General features: G+C 40.0%; 1 protein-coding gene across 1 annotated transcript in view; it reads right to left on the bottom strand.

Moving 5' to 3' along the window:
* Positions 1 to 21644, bottom strand: part of SLC7A11 (solute carrier family 7 member 11) — a 99387-nt gene that overhangs the window by 2750 nt on the left and 74993 nt on the right. The window contains exons 7-11 of the mRNA XM_036764183.1: positions 21119 to 21242; positions 17724 to 17827; positions 16272 to 16368; positions 13308 to 13457; positions 10250 to 10427 (exon numbers count right to left, since the gene is read on the bottom strand). Of these exons, the coding sequence (XP_036620078.1) occupies positions 10250 to 10427; positions 13308 to 13457; positions 16272 to 16368; positions 17724 to 17827; positions 21119 to 21242 (653 nt within the window). The remainder of the gene's footprint in view (positions 1 to 10249; positions 10428 to 13307; positions 13458 to 16271; positions 16369 to 17723; positions 17828 to 21118; positions 21243 to 21644) is intronic.

The following is a 21644-nucleotide window of genomic DNA, read 5'->3' as shown; positions in this document are numbered from 1 at the left end:
AAATAGCACTTAGCTATATCCCAAAGAGATCATAAAAACGGGAAAAGGACCCACAAGAACAAAAATATTTATAGCAGCTCTCTTTGTGGTGACCAAGAACTGGAAATTGAGGGGATACCCATCAACTGGGGAATGGCTGAACAAGTTGTGGTATATGAATGTAATGGAATACAATTGTGCTATAAGTAATAATGAACTGATGGACCTCGGAGAAATCTGGAAAGACTTGTATGAACTGATGCTGAGTGAAGTGAGCAGAACCAGGAGAACATTGTACACAGCAACAGCCACAATGTGTGAGGACTGATTTTGATAGACTTAGCCCTTCTCAGCAATGCAAGGACCTAAAACAATTCCAAAGGACTCATGATGGAAAATGCCATCCACATCCAGAGAAAGAACTATGGAGTATGAATGCAGAGCGAGCTAGACTATTCTCTTTTTCCTTTGTTTTGTATTTTTTTTCTTTTTCATGATTTCTCCCATTCATTATAATTCTTCTGTATGACATGACTAATGTGAAAATATGTTTAATAGGAATATATATGTAGAGGCTATATCAGATTGCAGGCTGCCTTGGGGAGGGAGAGAAAATTTAAAACTTATGGAAATGAATGTTGAAAACTAAAAGTAAAGAGTCAAAAAAAGAAGAGATCCATAGACTTCACCAAACTAACAAAGGAGGTGGGTCCATAATTCACAAAAAAGATTACGAAAAGACTTACAGGTCCTCAAGTCCAGTCTTCTCATTTTATAGATTAGGAACTGGAAATAACTTGCCTTCCCTAAGCAGCAGAGACTGACCATGAATTTGGGTCCCTTTGCACTGTGATGAACTAGTCATCTGGCTAAGGCAGTGCCTAGGAGTGGTTGCATGTTTAGCAGTGATTTGTAATCCTGTTAGCCTCCCAAGAATTAACAGGAATCTGCAGCACATAATGTCACCACTTCTACCACCCCCAAAATCGAGCACTAAGAAGAAATCCCTCCACGTCTTTCACTGTGCCTTATGTAATTAGACATGAGAGTCATGTACAGTCAGCCCTGTTCTTCCCTCTGGCCCTTCTGGTATGGTTTTTTGTTTACACCATTGATTCACATCTGGTCACAAATCATGGACTTACTGAAAACAAGAATAAAGTATTCCTTTTCTCTTTAAAGTCCGCTTTCAACAGATAGGGCCTGCTTGCGGGGATGTGAAACCCCCAGGTGTCTTTATTCTGTTTAGGGCAACCACAGAGTATTTGGAAACTAATCTCCAACACATTTGCTTTGATTCTAGACTGTGGGTGTGAGTGCAACAATAGGGTGTTGAGATGAGAAGAGCAATGATGTGGTTTAGAATGAGACAGAATGAATTAATGGCCTCCCTTCCCATCCCAAAACACATAGAGGCAGTAAGACTGAGATCCAGGGTGAAGAAAACCACCACTGTGAGCTGGAGATAAAGGAGGCTTTTACTATGGTAAACTTGGTAGGTAAGTGAGGTAAGAATAAAGAAGTCTCACAACTTTAAGTGGAGTGGTGGCATCAAATCTCATTTCCCTGGCACAGAACAGGTGCTCAGTGAATGCTGGTTGAATTATATTGGAAGGATATCTCATGCACACAGACATACCAATCAAAGTGTATGTATAGAGTAATGTCAGATGAGGGAAAAGTACTACAGCTGGGGAGATCATGAAGGTCTCATAAAGGAATTAGTGCCTAAACTCAGGCTGGAAGGAAGTTAGGGATTCTAAGAGGAACAAGGGAGGAGGAAAAGCAGTATTAGAAAAGCATGGGGAACAACAAAAGCATGGTAGTTAGAGACTGCATACTGTAAATACAGAACAGTAATCAGGGCAGATTGGCAGGGAAGTTATTTTTTAGGCAGCTAGGTAGTGGACAGAGTGTCGGGCCTGGGATCAGGAAGACTCACCTCCCTGAATTCAAATCTGGTCTTAAACACTTACTAGCTGTGTGACCCTAAGCAAGTCACTTAACTGTTTACCTCAGTTTCCTCATCTGTAAAATGAGCTAAAGAAGGACCACTCTGGTTTGCCAGAAAACCCCAAATGGGGTCACAAAAAGTTGGGAGACAGACTGTGCAGGGCTTTAATGGCTAGGAGGAACAATTTCATTGTCTTAGAGGAATAGGGAGTCACTGAATCTTTTTGAATAGGGAAGTGGTGTGGTCATAGCCATGTTTTAGGAATGTTAATTTGGCAGCTGTCTTTGGTGGGGATTGGAGAGGAGAGACTAGAAGAAGAATTATCAGATATGGGAAGAGTCATGAGAAGCGAGGGCCTGGGAGAGAAGGGGGTGGATATAAGCGTTTCTTCCTAAGGTTCCTCCTTTGAGCACAGACAACGCCACCAACCCACTTTCTGATTGCATGTCAATTCCCTCTCTCTAAATGTTGAACAGTTAGTAATTCTTTCCCTTCAAAATAGTTCTAAGCCCCAATTCCCTTCCCTCACTTCTCCTATCTTCTATGCATCTTCCCAGTAGAGTAACTGTAATTCGGAGGTGCCTTCTAAAGGTCAGAACCAGCCTTTCCTGGCTTGTAATATCAGAGGAAGCAATTAGGGAGAGTAAAATCCCATTTTTCAAGAACAAGGTTGGGAACAAGACCAATCCACTAAACAGAATTTTCCCAGGAACACAGCAGTTGCTTAACAGTGAGTCAGCAGCCGAACCTTGGTAGGCAGAGGGTGATGGCAGAGATATGACTGGAAGGGAGCAGGCAGAAACCACCAGACCATGAGCCAGGCTGGCCTGACCAAAGGGCAGGTGGGGGTGAGTAGCTAGCTTCTACCTTCCGCAGTGCTCCCTAGAGAAAAGCAGCCCCCAGACTGGGCACCATTTTGAAAGACTGGAGAATGCATATTTGCCCTTGCCAATTCTTCACTTCATTTTGGAATCATGGTATGCCTGTCAAAGTTGCTTTCTCTAAAAACCAACCATAAAAAACTGTCCATGCCTTCCTACCCAATGCTTTCTGCTTTTCTTTACTCGACAGAAGCCCTTTTACCCAGAAATGTCATTTCCTATTCCAGCAGTGTGAGCAAACACTGCCCAGCCTATCTACCTTCTTCCTGAGTCACGTGAGTTTTTTCTTTTCTTTTTTTTTTTTGAAGGGGGGAAGGCAGGGCAATTGGCCAAGGTCACACAGCTAGTAAGTGTGTCAAGTGTCTGAGGCTGCATTTGAGCTCAGGTCCTCCTGACTCCAAGGCCAGTGCCCTACTCACTGCACCACCTAGCTGACCCATCACATGAGTTCTAAAAAGCTAAAAGACAGCTCTGGGTGAACTACTTTTCCACTGTGCCTCACTATTCTTGGCCACTTTGGTTCTTGATCTAGAAGGTGCTGAGATGGAATAAGACCTGGAATAAGAAGATCTGGGTTCGAATCCTGTCAAAGACACTAGCTATGACAAATCCTTCCATCTGTCTGCATCTTGCATATACAAAATAAAGCTATTTAAAAAAATGTCAGTGCAGGCCAACTTAAACTGGTCTCTTAATAAGGTATATAGTTCTGAGGTATACTAAAGAATAGAGACATGTGAGGGTCATTATTAGACTTGATTTCAGAAGATCAAGGGAAAAACATGCACTCTCATGTGAGCTGAGACATACATAGTCTTTTAGGTAAGGAAAGCATCATGGGTTGTCAAACAGACTAGCATCTTAGTTAAATTCTGCTTGGCTAGATTTCTTCGTTACAAGAGAGAGAGTGGTCATTGGAATATATCTGGGGTATAAAGAAGTATCAATTAAACTTTTTTTTTTGTCATTAGGGTAAAGAGTACTCAGCCTATAGAAGTGGGCCTCTGCAGACACTTGGTGAGAACAAGGTTTCAATTTTAAACCATGGAGATGACCATCAATCCCCCTGCCTTCAGTAATGCTCATGAAGCATTTTGAGGGCCAGAGATTACCGCCCCATGATACTGTTTTCTAGCTATTAATAGATAAAGTGGAGCAGATGAGCCAGCACGTGGTAGAGATTTTGCTATCTGGAAGCTGCAGCAAAAAACAGCTATTTGGATATTTTTAGCAATACCTTCTGTATTTAACAGTTTACCTTGGAAGACGCTGAAGCAGTAACAGGCCTAGCTGGATCTGATTTGCCCAGCCACATATGGTAGGAGTGTGGGAACCACAGCAGACAGCTAATACACGGGTGAAATATTAGCTGCCAGGTGCAAGGCCAAGAGCTCCCCCTCCCACTCTTGGAAAATGGAATTGTAATAACACTTTACATATGAAAAGTGCTTTTATCATTTTCAAAGGGCAGTCAAACCCGTGATCTCACTTGATCCCCACAGCATGTGCAGTTTTGACCACTAAGGTAGTCTAGGCAGATGTTGAGAATGACTAAACAAGCTTAATTAATTTACAAGCCAGGTTTAGTAAGAAAAATGTCACACTGCAGAGTCCCCGAAAGTCTGTCAGACGCACCCTCCAGATTTCAGTAGAGACTAAGAAACGGATTTATACTGATACCTTCCTCAGGACAAGTACTCTTGAGACCCTGGAGAAGCACAACAATGTCCATCAGAACAGAGATCTGAATAATTCTGCCAGCGCTGCTCTAGGCTGACATAGATAATTAAGGGTTTTATTTAAAGGCGAGTCTGTTGTACAGGAAGCCTGGCCCTGCGTCCCCCAGATGTTTAGCTTATGCATTCAATCTCTTGCTGGGAGATACAGAGGCCACCAATAAAAAAAGATTACGGCTCCCAGCCCAGGCTGTACTTTGTCACTTTCCCTGCTACCACAGTGGATCTGAATATGTCACAGAGGTATCTAACCCTCTCCCCCTTTTTTTCCCTTGCACAAGAGGCTCATGTTTTTAAAAAAGAAAGAACAGAGGAATTAGCTACTCTTGTCACAGCTGGCAAGAAAAAAAGCTTTCCATGGAGCCCACAACTCCCTTAAAGAGCACATTTTATTTCCACTGGAGGAACGCTATCAAGCAAAAAGTGGTTCAACACTGGCATCCTGTGGCCAGAAAGATCAAATAGCAGTTCTGCAGGAGCCTCCGATTTTCAGACTCTGAACGTTCTCTTGCTCTCCGAGTCAACCACAGCTCTCTACTACTTCCTAATGGTGGTCAGTGAAATCTCACTGCAGGCAGAGGTATATTAGGTATGTGGGGTACAACCTCGGAGGCTCTGTGTCCCTTTAAAAGTGGCTGAGTGGAGGCTCATACAATCTGCCGGCTTTAAAGATGCCCATCTGCAGTGAAGAAATGAGAGCATGCAGGAGGAAAGGCTGTGTTCTAGCAAAGCAGGTAATGGTCAAAGCCTTCTAGGTAGCCGAGCTCACATGTGTTTCCTCTTTAAAAAAGCTTTGCAACAAGTTTCACCCATGAGGCTCAGAATGCATATGTACATGTACTCTGTGAGTGTATATGTGTATGTGTATGCATGTATGTATGCATGCATGCATGCATGTGTGTATATGTGAATGTGTGTCTACACGCTATATACACATGTGCATGTATATATGCTCTGCATGTGTATTTATGCACAGATTTATTATGCATATGCATATACCTGGGTGTGTGTGTATAAGTACATATGAGTGTTAGTGTGTATATATGTGTGCATGCACATACACACGTGTGTGTGTTTTTTTGTTAGGCCAGCAATAAATATGATTCATTTCCTATATTTTACTGCCAAGACCTTACATGAGAGGGTGGGTAGAGAATAACACAAAATCAGAGGAAGGCACTACTTTTTGGCACTCTCTCACAAGGAAGCTATAAAGATAATGACTGATAAGATGCTGGTTTAAAGTCAGAGGATCCCCAGATAGGAGGTTCCAGCACCATTTCTTTTTCTAAATCACCCACTACAGAATTGCTAGTAAAATTCAGGAAAGATGAGAGCTAAATGTGGAGGTCATGCACATATTTAGAGATCAGTGAGGAGGAAAACAATGCTGCAAAGAGCTTTGAAAAGGAGGAGCAAGTGGGCAAGAAAGAAGGAAATGAGAAGCAACTGAGGAAGCTGCAAAAGCTGGAATTAGAAAGGAAGAGGTGGGAAATGCAGAAGGTAGGAGCAGGAAAGTCTGCACGGCTTACAGACTTTAAGCCAGGGAGGCAGAAGAAGGGGAAATGTACCTCCCAATGCTTAGCAGGGGGTGAGTTTCTCTTTTCATTATCTCTTCATGAGATAAAATACACAAATAACTCTGTAAACCTTAAACCATTCTATACATGCCAGCGGTTTTCCCTCATACTTCCTCTAAGACCAGGGATTCTTTACATATACATGTGCACATACATACATGCATATACGGAGAGAGAACAGAGAAAGAAGAGAAACAGAGAGAGGAAAGAGAAAGAGAAGAAAGGACAGAGAGAAGAAAGAAATAGCAAGAATGAAAGAATTCTTAGGTAGATAGATAGGAATGAATAGATAGAAATCCCTTGATTCTTATATATCAATATGAACTCATATACATATGAGTCTCTTTATTCTATATGTGTACATTCTATTATGTGTATTATATGTTCTATTGTATATACATATTCCATTTATACAAATCAAGGGGTTCTTACATGTACATATATAAATGTGCATATACACACACATGCACACCCACATACATACATGTATATATAAATTGCATGCATATATACAACATGCATGCATAGTCTGAGAACTGTATTTTATTAAGTGATTTCCTGTGTAATCATATATTATTTTATTTTATATACTTAAACATTATTCTAGAAGGGCTTCAAAGGTTTCACCACACTGCCAAAGGGGTCCAAGACACACACCAAAGCCCTGCTCTAGAACAATTTTAGGGGCATTATAGATTTCTCTGTAAATGCAAAACAACAAAGCACTTATTAAATACCTACTACACCCTTAAAATGAAAAAGCAGACCCTTCCCTTAAGAATTAGCTTTATACCTTTAACTTTTTATACCTTATTCTGTACTCAGTAAGCATTTATTAAGCACCTATTACATGTCAGGCACTGGGTTGGGTGCTAGAAATGTCTTAATTTTTCACAGTGCTCCAGGACATCATCTTACAGAGGAAAGGGGGCTCTTCATTTAAGACATGTACCAGAGCTGTCACCCTGGTAAGAGCTAAGTTGAGAAAGGACATGCTAAGAGGAGTCTCTGGTGATTTGCCTGCCACACCACCCTAATGTTGACTGTTCAACTAGACCTTTCCAAGAGGAGGTTATTTTATGAACAGCCTAAAAAATGTAATAAAACAAAATTGCAAGGGAAGTATTTTGACTGGGCTAAGAATGCTTATTAATTAACCTGTTAAAAAAATTAATCTAATTCTTCAAAGTTTTTGGAAACAGAGTCTACCAAGATATTATTCAGAACGAAAATGAGTTATAAGTTCAGAATTAAATACTAAGGATAAATGAGTGCAAAGTCTAGTTTGAATAGACGGTGGGTCCTGAGTCTCCAATGCTGACAAATACCAAGTTCCCCCAGAGGTCAGTGGTCTTCCTTAACCTTCTATATGACTTTATATTCAAGTTATGCATAGTTTAGATTTGCTTATTGGTGTACATGATGCACTCTCCCAGTGGAATTCAAGTTCTTTGAGGTCAGAAGTTATCTCACTTCTGTCTTTGTACCCTCAGGTCCTAGAGCAACACCTAGTACACAATAGATACTTGTTACTATGAACTGAATCCAAACTCTAAATATTAAAGAAAAAATGAAGGCGGTCAAATCTGCCCAAGACAGTTAGATTCAGAATAAGTTTCTATAACACCACATAGTATCCACTTTAACCTATTTATCATCTTTACAAGATCCTCCAACTCCAAATTTAGCTCCTCTCCTACCATGCCACAATCTGACATTGATACAATGCAGTACAACATATACACATGTCCTAGGGTATGCCCATGTTCTACACATGGATGACAATACCAGAAATAATACCTCCTGTGCTAGGTACTGGGTTCAATGCAGAACACTAAGACTAGGTCCCTGCTCTCAGAGTTACATCTTCCTTCCCTTCTTCCCAAATAATTCGAGTTGTTGTTCCCTTTTTTGAGGGAGCAGAGTAGGGGGGAGGACTTTAGTCAACATTTATTGAAAAGCCATCATGTACAAAACCCTACCTTGGGTTCCCTGACTGCAGTGTTTTGATTAAGCTGCCTTTATTCCCAATCCTGAACCACTGTAATTAAGTTACTTAAGGGATTGGAAAGTACAAGTGGGTCATTACATAGCTAATAACATTTTTTATCTAAAAATTCTTTAACAGGGCTTAATAGCTTTAAAATCTTAAAGAGCTATTCTCTGCCTGAAGTAAGTGTCCTGGCAAGGCTCTTCCAACAGTGGTACCAGCCTAGCATGAAAAGGGCTTAGTGACTTGAATTCAAATGCTTCTCTTCCTTCCAGAAATCATTCACTTCAAATAGGAATAGCCCTCAGTTCAGAACCTGGTTGTTCTGCAAAATGTTTTGTTTGGTTTTGTTTTATGTCAGTTGTTTATAACTCAGAATCAATGGTGTCCAAGCTCCCAGGCTAGCCCACAAAGGCTTGTTAACCTATAATGTAGTACATGAAGTGAAGTAGAGGAGAAATGAATCACCATGTGCAATGCTTTTTCTTTGAGCAAATGCACAGACTTCCTGTTTGGGATGCCTGAAATACAACCTTCCTTCCCCCTCCTCCCGCACTGTAGTGGTTTTTTGGTTTTGAAGAATCTCTCCTTCTGCCTCCTCTATCAAGAAAGTAGAGACTGGGGCTCCAGAGGATATGGGGTAGAAATTTGTGGGAAGTGAAGAGAAGCAATATCTCCTGCCACATTTTTGGCATCTTCCTGGGGAACCCTTTTTCTTTTCTTCCTCAGGTCCTAAGGATTAGCTCAGGATGCTATGTTCTATACTCTGAACACAGTAGACTACTCTCTGTCGATTCTCAGAATAGATTCAATGCTTCTAGCCTCTGACCTTTCCTTACACCTGAGTTACCAAATAGGCAGCAGGCACCCTGCAACAATCCTAAATTCTTCTGGAATCAGAATAAAATGTAATTGGGAAATATTTAACAAAGTAAATAAAAATGCAATAAAATACGGATATGCTCCCCATTGGGATCGTCACTCAAATAGGGTTTAGTGGCCCCAGTTTTATTTGAGTTTGACACCAATGCCTAAAATAATCCCCCAATGCCAAGCATAACTGAAACCCATCCTTTTCTCTGCTTGACTTAAAATCCTTCTCTCATGGCCCAGTTTAAATACAATCTCGATAAAGCAGCCATTTCTGTTAACACAGATTCTGACTCACGATAGGCCTAAGGGAAGAGTAGATTTCATGTGGTTATAAATAGGGGTGTAGCCTGGATTATCATTATTTTTTTAATGATTGCCCATAATGTGAAAAATCAGCAAGAAGCAGCCAGATTCCATACTAGGATACTAATAACAACTAGACAGTAATTATCTGTGTGGATCACGGGATCCTAAAAAGAAATTCATGGTAGACAAAAATCCTGATTTTACAGGTGTGGAAACTGAGGCCCAAGGAAATTAAGTGACTTGCCTATGGTCATATTGCTACTAAGTAGCAGAGACAGGACTTAACAATCAGAAATTTAGAGTTGGAAGGGTTTTTAGAGGACACTGAGTCTATTTGCCAGATAAGGAGACTGAAAGCCTGGGAAGCTCATTGACTTGCACAACATTGTTGAAGCAATAAACATCAGAGATGGGTTTTGAACCTAGATCCTTTAACTCCAGAGCCAGTTTTCTTGCCATTGTCCAACACTATCTCTTAATTTCTGTTGTTGATTGGCAGTTTCTGTCATGTCTGACTCTTCGTGACTCTATAAGGGGTTCTCTTGGCAAAGATCCTGGAGTGATTTACCATTTCTTTCTCCAACTCACTTTACAGGCAAGGAAACAAAGGCAACCAGGGTTAAGTGACTTGCCCAGAGTCACACTGCTAGTAAGTGTCTGACACCAGATTTGAACTCAGAAAGATGAGTCTTCCTTACTCTAAGCCTGGCACTCTATCCATGCACTACCTAGTTGCCCCTGTCATAGATGTAGATAAATGTGTGCGATGGTCTCCCTAAGACTTCAGCTCCTTGAGGAGCTGTTTTTTAATTTTAATTTGTGTTACTGTTTTAAGGAATACGTATATCTCTGTGGGTGTGGCTTTAACAAGAAGCATGTATATATCTTATATATATACATGCTTATATATATATCTTTCTTAAGCCCTTGCATGATGTCAGGAACATTACCTGATATTCTCTGGAACCACTTTGGCTTCTTGTCCCAGACAATGAAGAAGTAGTATGCTGGGATACCAGTCAGTGTGATCCCAAAACCTATCCCAGTACTAAATGGATCAGAATAAAGGGACAAGGCCACCATGAAGAAGCACGTGAAGGAAAACAGAGCTGGGATAAACAGCGGCACCTGAAACAAAAGATGATGACAAAGATCACTTTGAGCTGCCTTTGGATGCTGACTAGCTCCAGCATGTAACAATACAAACAAACGAAAGTTGAGCGATTTCTTATAGTTATGGAGTTGATCACAACTGATGGAATGTCCAAAAATGGGACCATGGTGTATGTATTAAACACTTGTTTGGAATGGGTAGAGGCAGAAGTCTTTCCATCATATAAAACACAAAGTTAGGAACACTATGCCCTTTCTTTACACCATATAAAACATAAAGTTAGGAACTACAGATGCCCCTTCTTATACCGGTTAAATATTATTGTTAGAGATGTAACAAAAATTTTTGCCACCCAGGGCAAACTTTGCCAAAAACAAACATCAGGGTACACAATATGTCAAGTATCCAGACATTTTAAGAAAAGTTTCCACTGGGGTAGAAGCTGGAGAAAAAAGACTGGAATATAGCAAGGAGCTGCTAGCAGGGGTGGGGAACCTGTAGCCTCGGGGCCACATGTGGCCCTCCAGGTCCTTAAGTGCAGCCCTCTGACTCCACAGTTCTTCCTATTTGGTCATCACATCATCATTTGGTCATTCACAGTCCTGAAGTTTGGATTAAGTCAAAGGGCCACACTTGAGGACCTAGAGCAGGGCTGTCCAACCTTTTTGCTTTTATTGAAACAATAGACAATGTATTTTGACTTGCCATTTTAGTGAGAGCTCTGCCATAGCTTGGCTTTATTTACTAAAGCATTTATGTAAATGTCTATCCTTGTAGGTGGGCCATATAAATCTCACTGGAGGCTGCATTTTGGACAGCCCTGACCTAGAGGGCCACATGTGGCCTCAAGGCTGCAGCTTTCCCATCTGTGTAGGGGATAAGAGCTTACATTGGGTTCAACAGCTGAAGGGATGAAAAGGGAACCTTCTGGATGTTTTCTTTTTTAACTGAATTAACTGATATCTTTAACTAAATTAATCAGTTTTTGTATTTACTGACGTGCCATAAATTACTGTCTGTAGGCTAAAATGTTAACACCCTGGACTAAAGACCCAGTTGTCCTGACTTAGTTATGGCTGTGATGAACATGTTTTATATTTTTGCACTTCAAACATGGAATCTTTGAGAGTTGCCATTATAATCCATTTTAAGATGATGCAAGTAGCATAGACCACTTGTTACACTTAAAAATGATTAAGTGTATATCGATTTTTTTTTCAGAAATATGCCACAAGGACTGACAAAATGTAGAAGAGGCAAACTCCTCTTTGACCACTGATGAAGATGGTGCCCTACACTATGCAATGAATATAATTAAAAAGCTTTCTGACAACATTATCAGTATATTTTTAAAAAGGGACTAGATGAAAAGATTCAAAGAATTCCATGAAGGATGCAGAGAAACTGTGGCTATAATATTCAGCTTTCCAAAGGAAAGGTGTGAGGGACAAAAGAGACATTCTGTAAAATGATATCATCCTTGAATTGTATCCCAAATATTAACTTAATATTTTTCTTTTTTGAATATATGGTTTAAAAAAAGAAACCATAAGATAACATCAAGCAGCTGTATTAGTGATTTTAAAATACTCAAAATGTTTCATCTGTAAACTCCTAATTTCTTAAGTTTAACTATCTCCAGCTCTAAGGAGGAAGGCCTTTATCACATATTATAGATATCTTGGGCAGATTATCAAGATAACAATAATAATAAAAAATAAGGATAATAATGACCAGACATTTCTTTCACTTAGAGAACTCTCAAAGAAGAAACTCCTTCTACCAATGTTGGTCAGCATCTTCTCTGCAATTTACAGTTATAGAAAGTGACTTGGAGCAAAGGCATCAAACTCTTAGACCCAGAGGCCTAAGTATCCCACAAAAGTCCCAAGAGTTTGTGATTTTCTAAGACAGTAGCAATCCACTTCAATTTGAATTTAATACATATTGGCTTAGAGGTTAAGTAGTGAAATGACTTGCCCAAGATTAATCAAAGAGCATGTGTGTGTGTGTGTGTGTGTGTGTGTGTGTGTGTGTGTGTGTTTTCAGGACTTTTTGATTCCAAGTCCACTACCCTATCTACAACACCACCTAGCTGCATCTGATCTATGCAAGGTTCTACATTGGGTGCTAATATGAAGGCCAAATTCCCTCAGTGTATTAACTCCATTGGATCTATGGAAGGATATGGCCAAGTATAGCACTGAATGAGGAGCCACGCATGACCTGAAATCTTCATCGCTTGGAAGGAATAACAGGGGTGTGCTGAAACAGTGCTCTTGAGAGTTGATTACTCACTTATACTTCAGGATTCGGCAAATGCTACAAATCAGAACATTTATCATTTTGTTGATTGTTAAGTGATGGAGAAAATGTTAATAGTGTAAATTAAACTTAACCATTTAATCCCCCCCCACCCTGGGGAGCCAGTCATTAAACATTTACCAGTATGCTCCTGTAACCACCAGATCAATGAGATCACAAATCCAGTAGAATAGCATAAAAACGAGCAACCTTTCATTAGTCTCTATCTGACTCCTTGAAAGTCTTTATGGCTCTTGACAATCCTATGAACTTTCTTTTCCAACTTGTCACAGAAGACGTCTGGAAGGAAGTTGTCTAATTTTTCAACCCTTCAAGCCAGCAGGTGTGGTCATGAGAAATCAAACCACAAGTGTACTAAGAGCTTCCTTTTCAGGGAAAATAGCCATGTACGGATTTTTTTTTTCTTTCCCAGCCAAGAGAAATCCTTTGGGCATGCATTTGTCAGGAAGAGTTAAGCCCTGGATTCAAGGAGGCTCCCCTCAACAGTGTCATCATTGAAGTGTCCCAAGTGAGCAGCTATGCCTTGGGGAGAAAGATTTATGTAAAACCATTAAAATGACAGAGGTTACCTTGAAGGGACGATGCATATCTGGTCGTTTGTATCGGAGATAAATCAGTCCTGCAACTGCTAGTCCAATAAAAAGCCACCTGGCAAAACTGAGGAAATTCAGAAGACCATAAAGATCACCAGAGAAAAGCATTATCATCGTCAAAGGGTACTGTGGGTGGGGAAAAAAGGAGAGAAAAAAAGATCCAAATGAGTCTAGCAAAACAGAACACACAAATAATGAGCACTACAGAGCATCAGCCTCTAATTAGATTTCAAATGTCCCCTTACACCAGTGAGCCACCAGCGTGTTGTGAGAAACAGTGGACTAACAGCAGCGTTTTGCAACACACCTAAAATCAGGGTCATTATTATGCCACCCACCTGCAAACAGAATGACTAACAGGACCCATGAACAGGGCCAATCTACTTTAATATGAGCATCTGGGTGACTTATACCAAGTCAAAGATACTAAACTCTGGAGACAGAGTACTGGATTCTTATCATATTGAAAATGGTTAACTTCGTGTTGATTTTCTTTTTTGAGAACATAGTAATGTGAGTACCCTTGGGCTAATTATTTGATTTCTCTGGGTGTCTGTTTCCTATGCTCTGTCAAAGGAGGAGCTTGGATTAGATGAGCTGTATGTTCCCTTAAAGTTCAAAATCCAAGTCAATAAGCATTTATAAAATATCTACACGTGCCAGGAAGTGTGCCAGGCATTACTCAAAGACAAAAACAAAACTAAGCCTGGCCTCAAGAAGCTTACATCCTATTTGTGTGTGTTTGTGTGTGTGTGTGTGTGTGTGTGTGTGTATTTCCATTCTAAACAGAATAACATACACACAGAGGAATAAAAACAAAATAACTGTAATTCAAGGATTGGGGGAGGAACCAAGAACTAGCAGAATCAGGAAAGGCTTCTTGTAAGCAATGACTATTGAGCTGAAGTAAGCAGGAAGGAAGGAAGGGTTTCCAAGAGGCTGAGGTGAGGAGGAAAATCAATCTAGGCATGGGAAACACCCTGTGTAAAGATAGAGGAGTCATAAAGATAGGAAGAATGTCATTAATGAGAAGCAACAAGTAGACAGCTTTGGATCAAATGCAGACTATGAGAAGAAGCAATATACAACCAGTCTGAATACGTAAGGCCAGACTGGGAAAAGCTTTTAAAGGTCAAACAGGGGAGTTTGTTTTTTAGTCAAAGAGCAATGGGAAATCACTGGAACTTCTTGAACGGGGTTTAATATGGTCCGATAGCCTGTTTAGGTATAACAATTTGGTAGTTAAGTAGAAGGTTGGTGTGGGAGAAGGGGTTGCAAGCAAACCAATTAGAAGCCTACTAAAATAACGCAGGGAACAGATAAATCTACGGTGCTATAAGCCTGTTTCTTTGTTTTATCTTTGACGTATGACTGTATATGGGGTGATAACTGCTAATGATGGCAATAGGCATCTTGAAAACCAATGGTTCTTCCACTATAAAATGCTGTCCAGTAAATTCCTTGAGATGCATACCTGCGATGTGGGCGTCTCTACATAACCGTACCTTTGCTTCTGAATGCAAACCACTGACCTTTCTTTCCCTCCAAAGTTATTCTCACTATATGCCTGCCATTTCTGACCCTCAAGACAGTAGAAAATAAGGAAGAAGCCGAGATCAGCACAAAGTGTCTCTGCAACTGCGCATGCCGAGGACGACCTGAGCGACACTCTGGGCTTTAAATGAAAGCCCTCTTCACAGAATAAATAATACGTTCTGTTCTCACAAGGGAAGCTTGCGGAGAACACGTACTTCAGAAAGAATTTTTAGGGAAACATTTTGAAACAAATTAAATGCTTTAAAAAAAACCCAGCCAATGCCTTATCTGGTGCACCTCACAACACATGGAAGTGTTGCAAAATAATAGTTAAGAGTTTACATCACATCAACAACGGACATCAGCAGCATTTTCCATTCTATTATGCCCCATCTTTCCAAAAAAGATCTCACTAAATGAAAAATTTTGCAACCCTAATTTCGATTTTAGTATGTATATATGCTTCCTTTCAGGTACTCTCACCAACTGTCTCACTTTTAATCACAGAATCATTCCCACAGCCCAAGTCTTCCTCCATTATCTTTGTGCATAATTGTCTATGCTTTTCATTAGAAGGTGTCTTATGATGAGCCTGGGTGTTCTCAGTCTACAGCACTGAGCTTCACTTTCAATTAAGTGAATCTGAGCCTCATTACTCAGACAGACTTTTCTACAAGGCTTTGAGTCAGTGACAGGGGTCAAGCTAATCATTTCCCTTCAAACCTTCCAACTCTTAGGAAAATCATAATGAGATGGGCTTTAGTTACCTGCCTAGGAAAGTTAAATATGACTAGTAAGAAAGATGGAGCAAAGGGAGGCAGTGTACTACAGTGAAAAGAGTACCCAGAGGATTTGGGTTCAAATCCCACCACTAATACTTTCTACCCGTGTGACCTTGGAAAATACACTTAACCATCCTGAGTCTCAGTTCCCTCATCTGTGAAGAGAGAGGGCTGCAGGAGATGGCTTCAGTTCTAAAAATATAATACCAATGTTGTACAGAGGAGAGTGCCAGCCCTGAGCATTCAGGGACTGGTTTGAATCCTGCCTGCAATACTTAGTTACGTGAACACAGGAAAAACACTTAAACTTTCAGACCCTGCCGTTTCCTCATCTGTAAAATGGACCTAATGACACCTGCAGTTTCTATCATGGTTTTGTTGTGAGGCTCAAAAGAGTTTATGTATGTAAAGACCCTCACAAACCTTAGAGCATTATATAAATGTCAGTAATGAAAAAGGAATCTATACAGACCGAATACTATTTATGCAAGTCTCACTCTACCCCTTCCACGCCTCAGCAAGAAAAGAGAAGAAAGCAGCCCCTGAGAAGTTTTCTTTGAATTCATCTTTGCAAGCCTGTTATCCCCAGTTTCATGGAGGAATACTTGTTAATATGCATTACCAAAACGATGACAGCTGGCAGAGGAGTGTATTTGCGGACATGAATCATGGAGAGGATTTCTGGAAGGTGACCCTCACGGGAAGCAACATAAAACAACCTGATGGGAGAAAAATGTGGATTGACTTTATAAATGTTCATTCCACAAAGGAAAACTTGAAAAAACCAGAATCTTTTCACATGGAAGGGGTTCCGTTCTCCCAAGGTGAATTTTTGCATTTCTCCTTTGAGGAAGGACTATGTAAATAGTGAAAGAAATTAAATTTAGAAGTATACAAAATTTGCCAATCTCACACTATTGTTCATTAAGTAGGTTGAATAGTCATATTATATTTACTGTTACTTCCTGTGTTTAAAAAAAATCAGTGGCAAATAATATTGACAATGGAAAAGCTGACAGCTTTAACCATTCCAAGTTTAAACCAAGGAAGACAGCATGATGCTGGGGGTTGGAGTGCTGGCCTTGGAGTCGTTAAACCTGGGTTCTGCCTCACCCACATACTAGCTGCATGACCCTATATAAGTCCCTTAACCTCTCAATGCCTCCAGGCAACTATTTAAGGCTTAAAATTTAAGGCCTAAATTAGAGAGGCCTCGTTGGTCTACATTGGTAAAGGGACTTTTTCACCCACCAGTGAAGGCATTGATAAAAATGAGTCTGAAAACAACAGTAATAATGATAATGGGATTTTTGTGGTGATGATAAAAAATCTCTCTCTAGGGATTGGACCTAAGGAACTTCCTCTATCAATTCAAGTTGACATCTCTGAAACTTATTATCTTAGTGAGCTGTCTAGAACACTTGGAAGTAACTTGCCTAGAGTCACATGGGGATTGTGTGTCTGTGGCAAGATCTGATTCCAGGTTCCTGGCTCTAAAAAAAAAAAAAAAGCCAACTCCCTATCCACTATTCTTCTCCATCTATACCATCTATCTATCTATACCACCTATCTATCTATCTATCTATCTATCTATCTATCTATCTATCTATCTATCTATCTGTCTGTCTGTCTGTCTGTCTGTCTGCCTGCCTGTCTGCCTGCCTGCCTGCCTGCCTGTCTGCCTGCCTGCCTGTCTGCCTGCCTGCCTGCCTGTCTGCCTGCCTGTCCACCTAATTAAATAGATAGTAATTTCTAGTGGCCCTTTCTTCATAGCCAAAAATAAACCTATGCTATTTCACCTACTACTCTCACCGCAAAAAGATACTAATCCTTACCCACCTCAAAAGGGATATCATCAAGTTAAGGGCAATGTCTCAAGCAAAAAGAATACTTGTGGTTTACAATAAAGCTCCATAAAATCATAGGGTCTAGAATTAGGAGGAACCTTAGAGATTATCTAATGACTCTATTCTAGCACAACTCCTCATTCCATTTCTACAACCATTATTTTGGTTAGTCGGCCCAGCACAAAGAGCAGTCATTTTTTGATTAGATAACACATTTCTACACTCACCTGGAGACAGCAAAAACGCCCCCATTCATGGAGCCAAAACAGGAAAGGGCAACAAAGACTGGGACGGCTACTGAGAATTTTCCCAAAAGCCTCTCTGCAAAGGTCTAGAGAAAGACACAATAAAGGAGATATTCAAACTTTGTCATGAAGTGGAAGAAAAATGAAGCACTTTCCAAAGAATAAAGGTAAACTTCTTATTAACAATTCTCAATTGCATAAGGCACAAAATTATTCTTGTAAATGGACCACAGTGGATTGATTACCTCTTTTAGGCTCAGTTAGTCATACACTAGTACATTTAATTTAATGTGGACAGGGAGGAAAGGAGTGGAAAAAAGATGAGAGGAAGGAGTCGCCCTATCTTTCAGCAGCCCATAGGTAGAGAGGAACAGCAGGATTGGGAAGATAAGAAGGCAAGCAGTCATTTACCAAGCATTGTACTAAATGCAGGGGCTACCAAAAAAAAAAAGGCAAAACCATTATCCTTGCCCTAAAGGACCTTAAGTTCAAATGGAGAAGACAACATGCAACCATTACATACATTTATCTACATCCAGGTAGATGGTGATAGATGTCTAGTTATATACAGAAAGATATTTTGTGTATAGGGAAGGAAAGCATTCCAGGCACATGCAGAGGAAAGTCAGGAGATAAAACTGTGTCCAAGGAGCAGACAGAAAGTGAGTGTCAACAGTTGTAAAGTACATGAAAAGAAATGAAGTAAGTGTAAAGAGACAAGAAAGATAGGAACGGGTCAGGTTGTAAACAGGGTGGTTTGTATTAGATCCTGGAGGTAACAGGAAGTCACTGTGGCTTCTTGAGGAGGAAGTAGGGTGGGTCTGATCTGTGCTTTAGTAAAAATCATTTGGGCAGTTGAGTGGGGAATGGGGGAAGTGAGGAGAAACTTGAAGCAGAGAAACTAACCATAAAACTATTGTAGAAATCCAGAACTGAGGTGCTAAGAGCATGAATCAGGGTGTTCACTCATGTGAGTGGCGAGAAAGGAAAGTATAGAACAGATGCTGTAAAGGGAGAAATGACAAGACTTAGAAATAGATTTTCTATGAGGCAAGTGTAAGTGAAGAGAGAATGATGATACTTGTGTTGTAAGCCAGGGTAACCGGGAGGTTGGTAGTACCTTCTACAGTAATAAGCAAGTTATGGAAGAGAGAAGGACTTAGGGGGAGAAGAGTTAAAAACAAAACTCCAGGGCTTGATGTCCAGTCACTCTGGGCACAGGCTCAATTGTACATCTCCTCAATTCTCCTTAACAAGGTGATCATTTCTATTTCCTTGAGACCTCTACTCATAGGAAGTCAGTTTGGAACAGGGAGATTCTAATCTCATTATTAAGTGAACAGAAAGCCGCTTCCTCTTTCTAGTCCACATGACATCTCAGAGACTACATTTCTGGATCAAGGGGGGTCCTGCTCTTTGTTTATAATAGAAAACTGGAAATCCTGTGACCCATTTGAGAACATTCCTATACATGCAGGAGCCAGATGAGAGGGGAAGAGAAAGGTTGCTTATCACCCTCATCCCCATTCAAACAGTCAGACCTGTTTGAGCTACGGACCACAACATATCAACCATGGGAAGAGCTGGGGGCATAGTTTTAAGGCATCAGTTATCCATAATAGCAGTGGGAAGCTGGGATTCATCCTAATATTTCTCTGATGGGATGATGATACCCATTATTACATTACTAAGTATAAGAAGAACTTAAGACAGCCTGTGAAACCTCCTCCCTACCCATCCCTATTGTTTCTTATACTTAGACTCCAACAACACAAGAACACATCTACAGAAAGCTTGCTCATTCAACTCAAATTATATGTCAAGTCCTATGGAAATTAGACAAAATAAAAATACACAAAGAGGTAAAAAAAAATAGTAATTTTAACATTTTTAACATTATTCCCTCAGTATATTGACCATAGCACACTTTCCTCAGTGGTAAAATTGAATTAATTAATTAATTAGTATGGCACTACACTATATGCTGGGCATATAGATATGCACAAAGAGAAAAATAGCTAGTGTTGGTTGATTGTCTTTTATACAGATAACACCTTATTGTCTCAGTCCATATCAAGACAAAAAAAATTTGTTGACAACTGTTAAATGTCAAAATCACATCACTGACTTGAAATGAGCAAAACACATGTCTGATGAGTTCTTTGGTATTACTAGTTACAGTGATCAAAATCATCATTCTTGGTGCATTAAACTCCTTCATGTGTCCAAAAGAGATTAGGCAGCTTATTCTTAATCAGTGATGCTGGCTGAAAGTAGCACTGTCTATTTAAAAAGGACAATCGGCCAGGCCTGGGGGTTCACAAACTAATCTGTTTCTCCATTGCCAAAGGACAGGAACTAGATCTGTGATTTCATTGATATCGGGAACTCCCAGATAAGGAAAATTCTTCTTAGAGAGTGGCTGAGAGTGCTGAGAAACCAAGTGATTTGCCCAGGGTTCGTCTTTCATTGCTCTGGAATTCTATTTTTTTTTTCTTCTTCTAAAAAGCAGGACTAGTGTTTTTTTCATAGACCACGAGGTGAATATTTACAAGAAATCTTTCACAACCCCTCTTAATGTCCCTATTTCCTCTCCTTATTATCTCCAGTTGATCCTGCTTCTATCTTGTTTATACATAGTTTACTATGTACCCTAAGATTGTGAGCTCCTGAAGGGCATGGACTGGCTTTTGCCTTTAATAGCCATCGCTTGGCACAGTGCTTGTTATAGAGAAGACTCGTTAATCAACACTTATTGACCGACTTTCCGAGAACAGTCGACAGTTGTTATGTCTACAATTTGGTCAACTTTGAAATCCTGAAGAGGAACTTTGGGAAGAAGATAGGTCTGAGACATTTAGTTAGACAAATCCCATCAGCGTTTTCTAGCTGCACTGATCCCAATTTAAAATGAATTTGAATGCCAATGATCCATTATTGTTCGGATTCAATGACCACCTATATGATCTCTGAGTCCCTCAGTGGTAAGCTATATTCCTTAAAAAAAAATTGCCCCCTCCAAACATCCCCAACACTGAAAGTTTTCCAAATGCCACATGTGGGTCTATGTTAGCTATAAAAAAAAAACAATCTAAAGTAGAAAAATGCATTAAATGAACATTAAAAATAGCACTTGTTTTATAGAATTCTAGCTATATAAATTACATGGAATATGCCAAGGAAAGGGATGCCATAAAAGTGAAGTTGTTTATTTTAACATACTTCCATAAAAGCTAATACCCAAGATCTTTTTCAACTTCCTTGACCAGGTGCCTACTATCAGAGTCTCAACAACTTTCTGCCAGAAGAAACCATCATCAGACTGCATCAGCTCCACAGCTCACTTTGCATTTGCATTTTCCCTAACTTGGACTTACCACTGCCACGGCCTTGGAGAGCAGCAAATCCTCAGCACTGATGGTAGTGAAATAGGCCACATTCGTTAGAACGTAGGCAACAGTGACTATGACCATTGATATACATATTGCAAGAGGAACATTTCTGAAATATAGAAAGCAGTTACTTATTAGCCATCTGTTAGTTGTCGTTCACTTCCTGAACCCAAGGCCCACAATTGTCTGCTTCAAAGTGATGACAGGCAAGAAGTAACCCCTTCTTTATCTTATTTTCTTCCAGAATGACAGGTCCATTTCTTGCTTTTAAACATTCATTAGGAAGAGGTACCATATGTTCAAACCTAAGTTCAACCTTATAAAGTAACCATATACACACATACAAAACCAAACAAAAAAAAAACCCTCTCAAAATTGGAATTAACTTAAACTCTTCTGAAAACCCTTGAACCTTGACTGCTATAGAAGCGGAAAATGGTTTTGAAGCTTCACTAGTGTGCAATTCTCTTCCAAAGAATGCGCATTCCAACTCTTTTAGAAGGATGATGCC

The sequence above is a fragment of the Trichosurus vulpecula genome, chromosome 6 (assembly GCF_011100635.1).
Source record: "Trichosurus vulpecula isolate mTriVul1 chromosome 6, mTriVul1.pri, whole genome shotgun sequence".
NCBI classification, from domain to species: domain Eukaryota; kingdom Metazoa; phylum Chordata; class Mammalia; order Diprotodontia; family Phalangeridae; genus Trichosurus; species Trichosurus vulpecula.
This window is presented reverse-complemented; position numbering and strand designations above follow the sequence as displayed.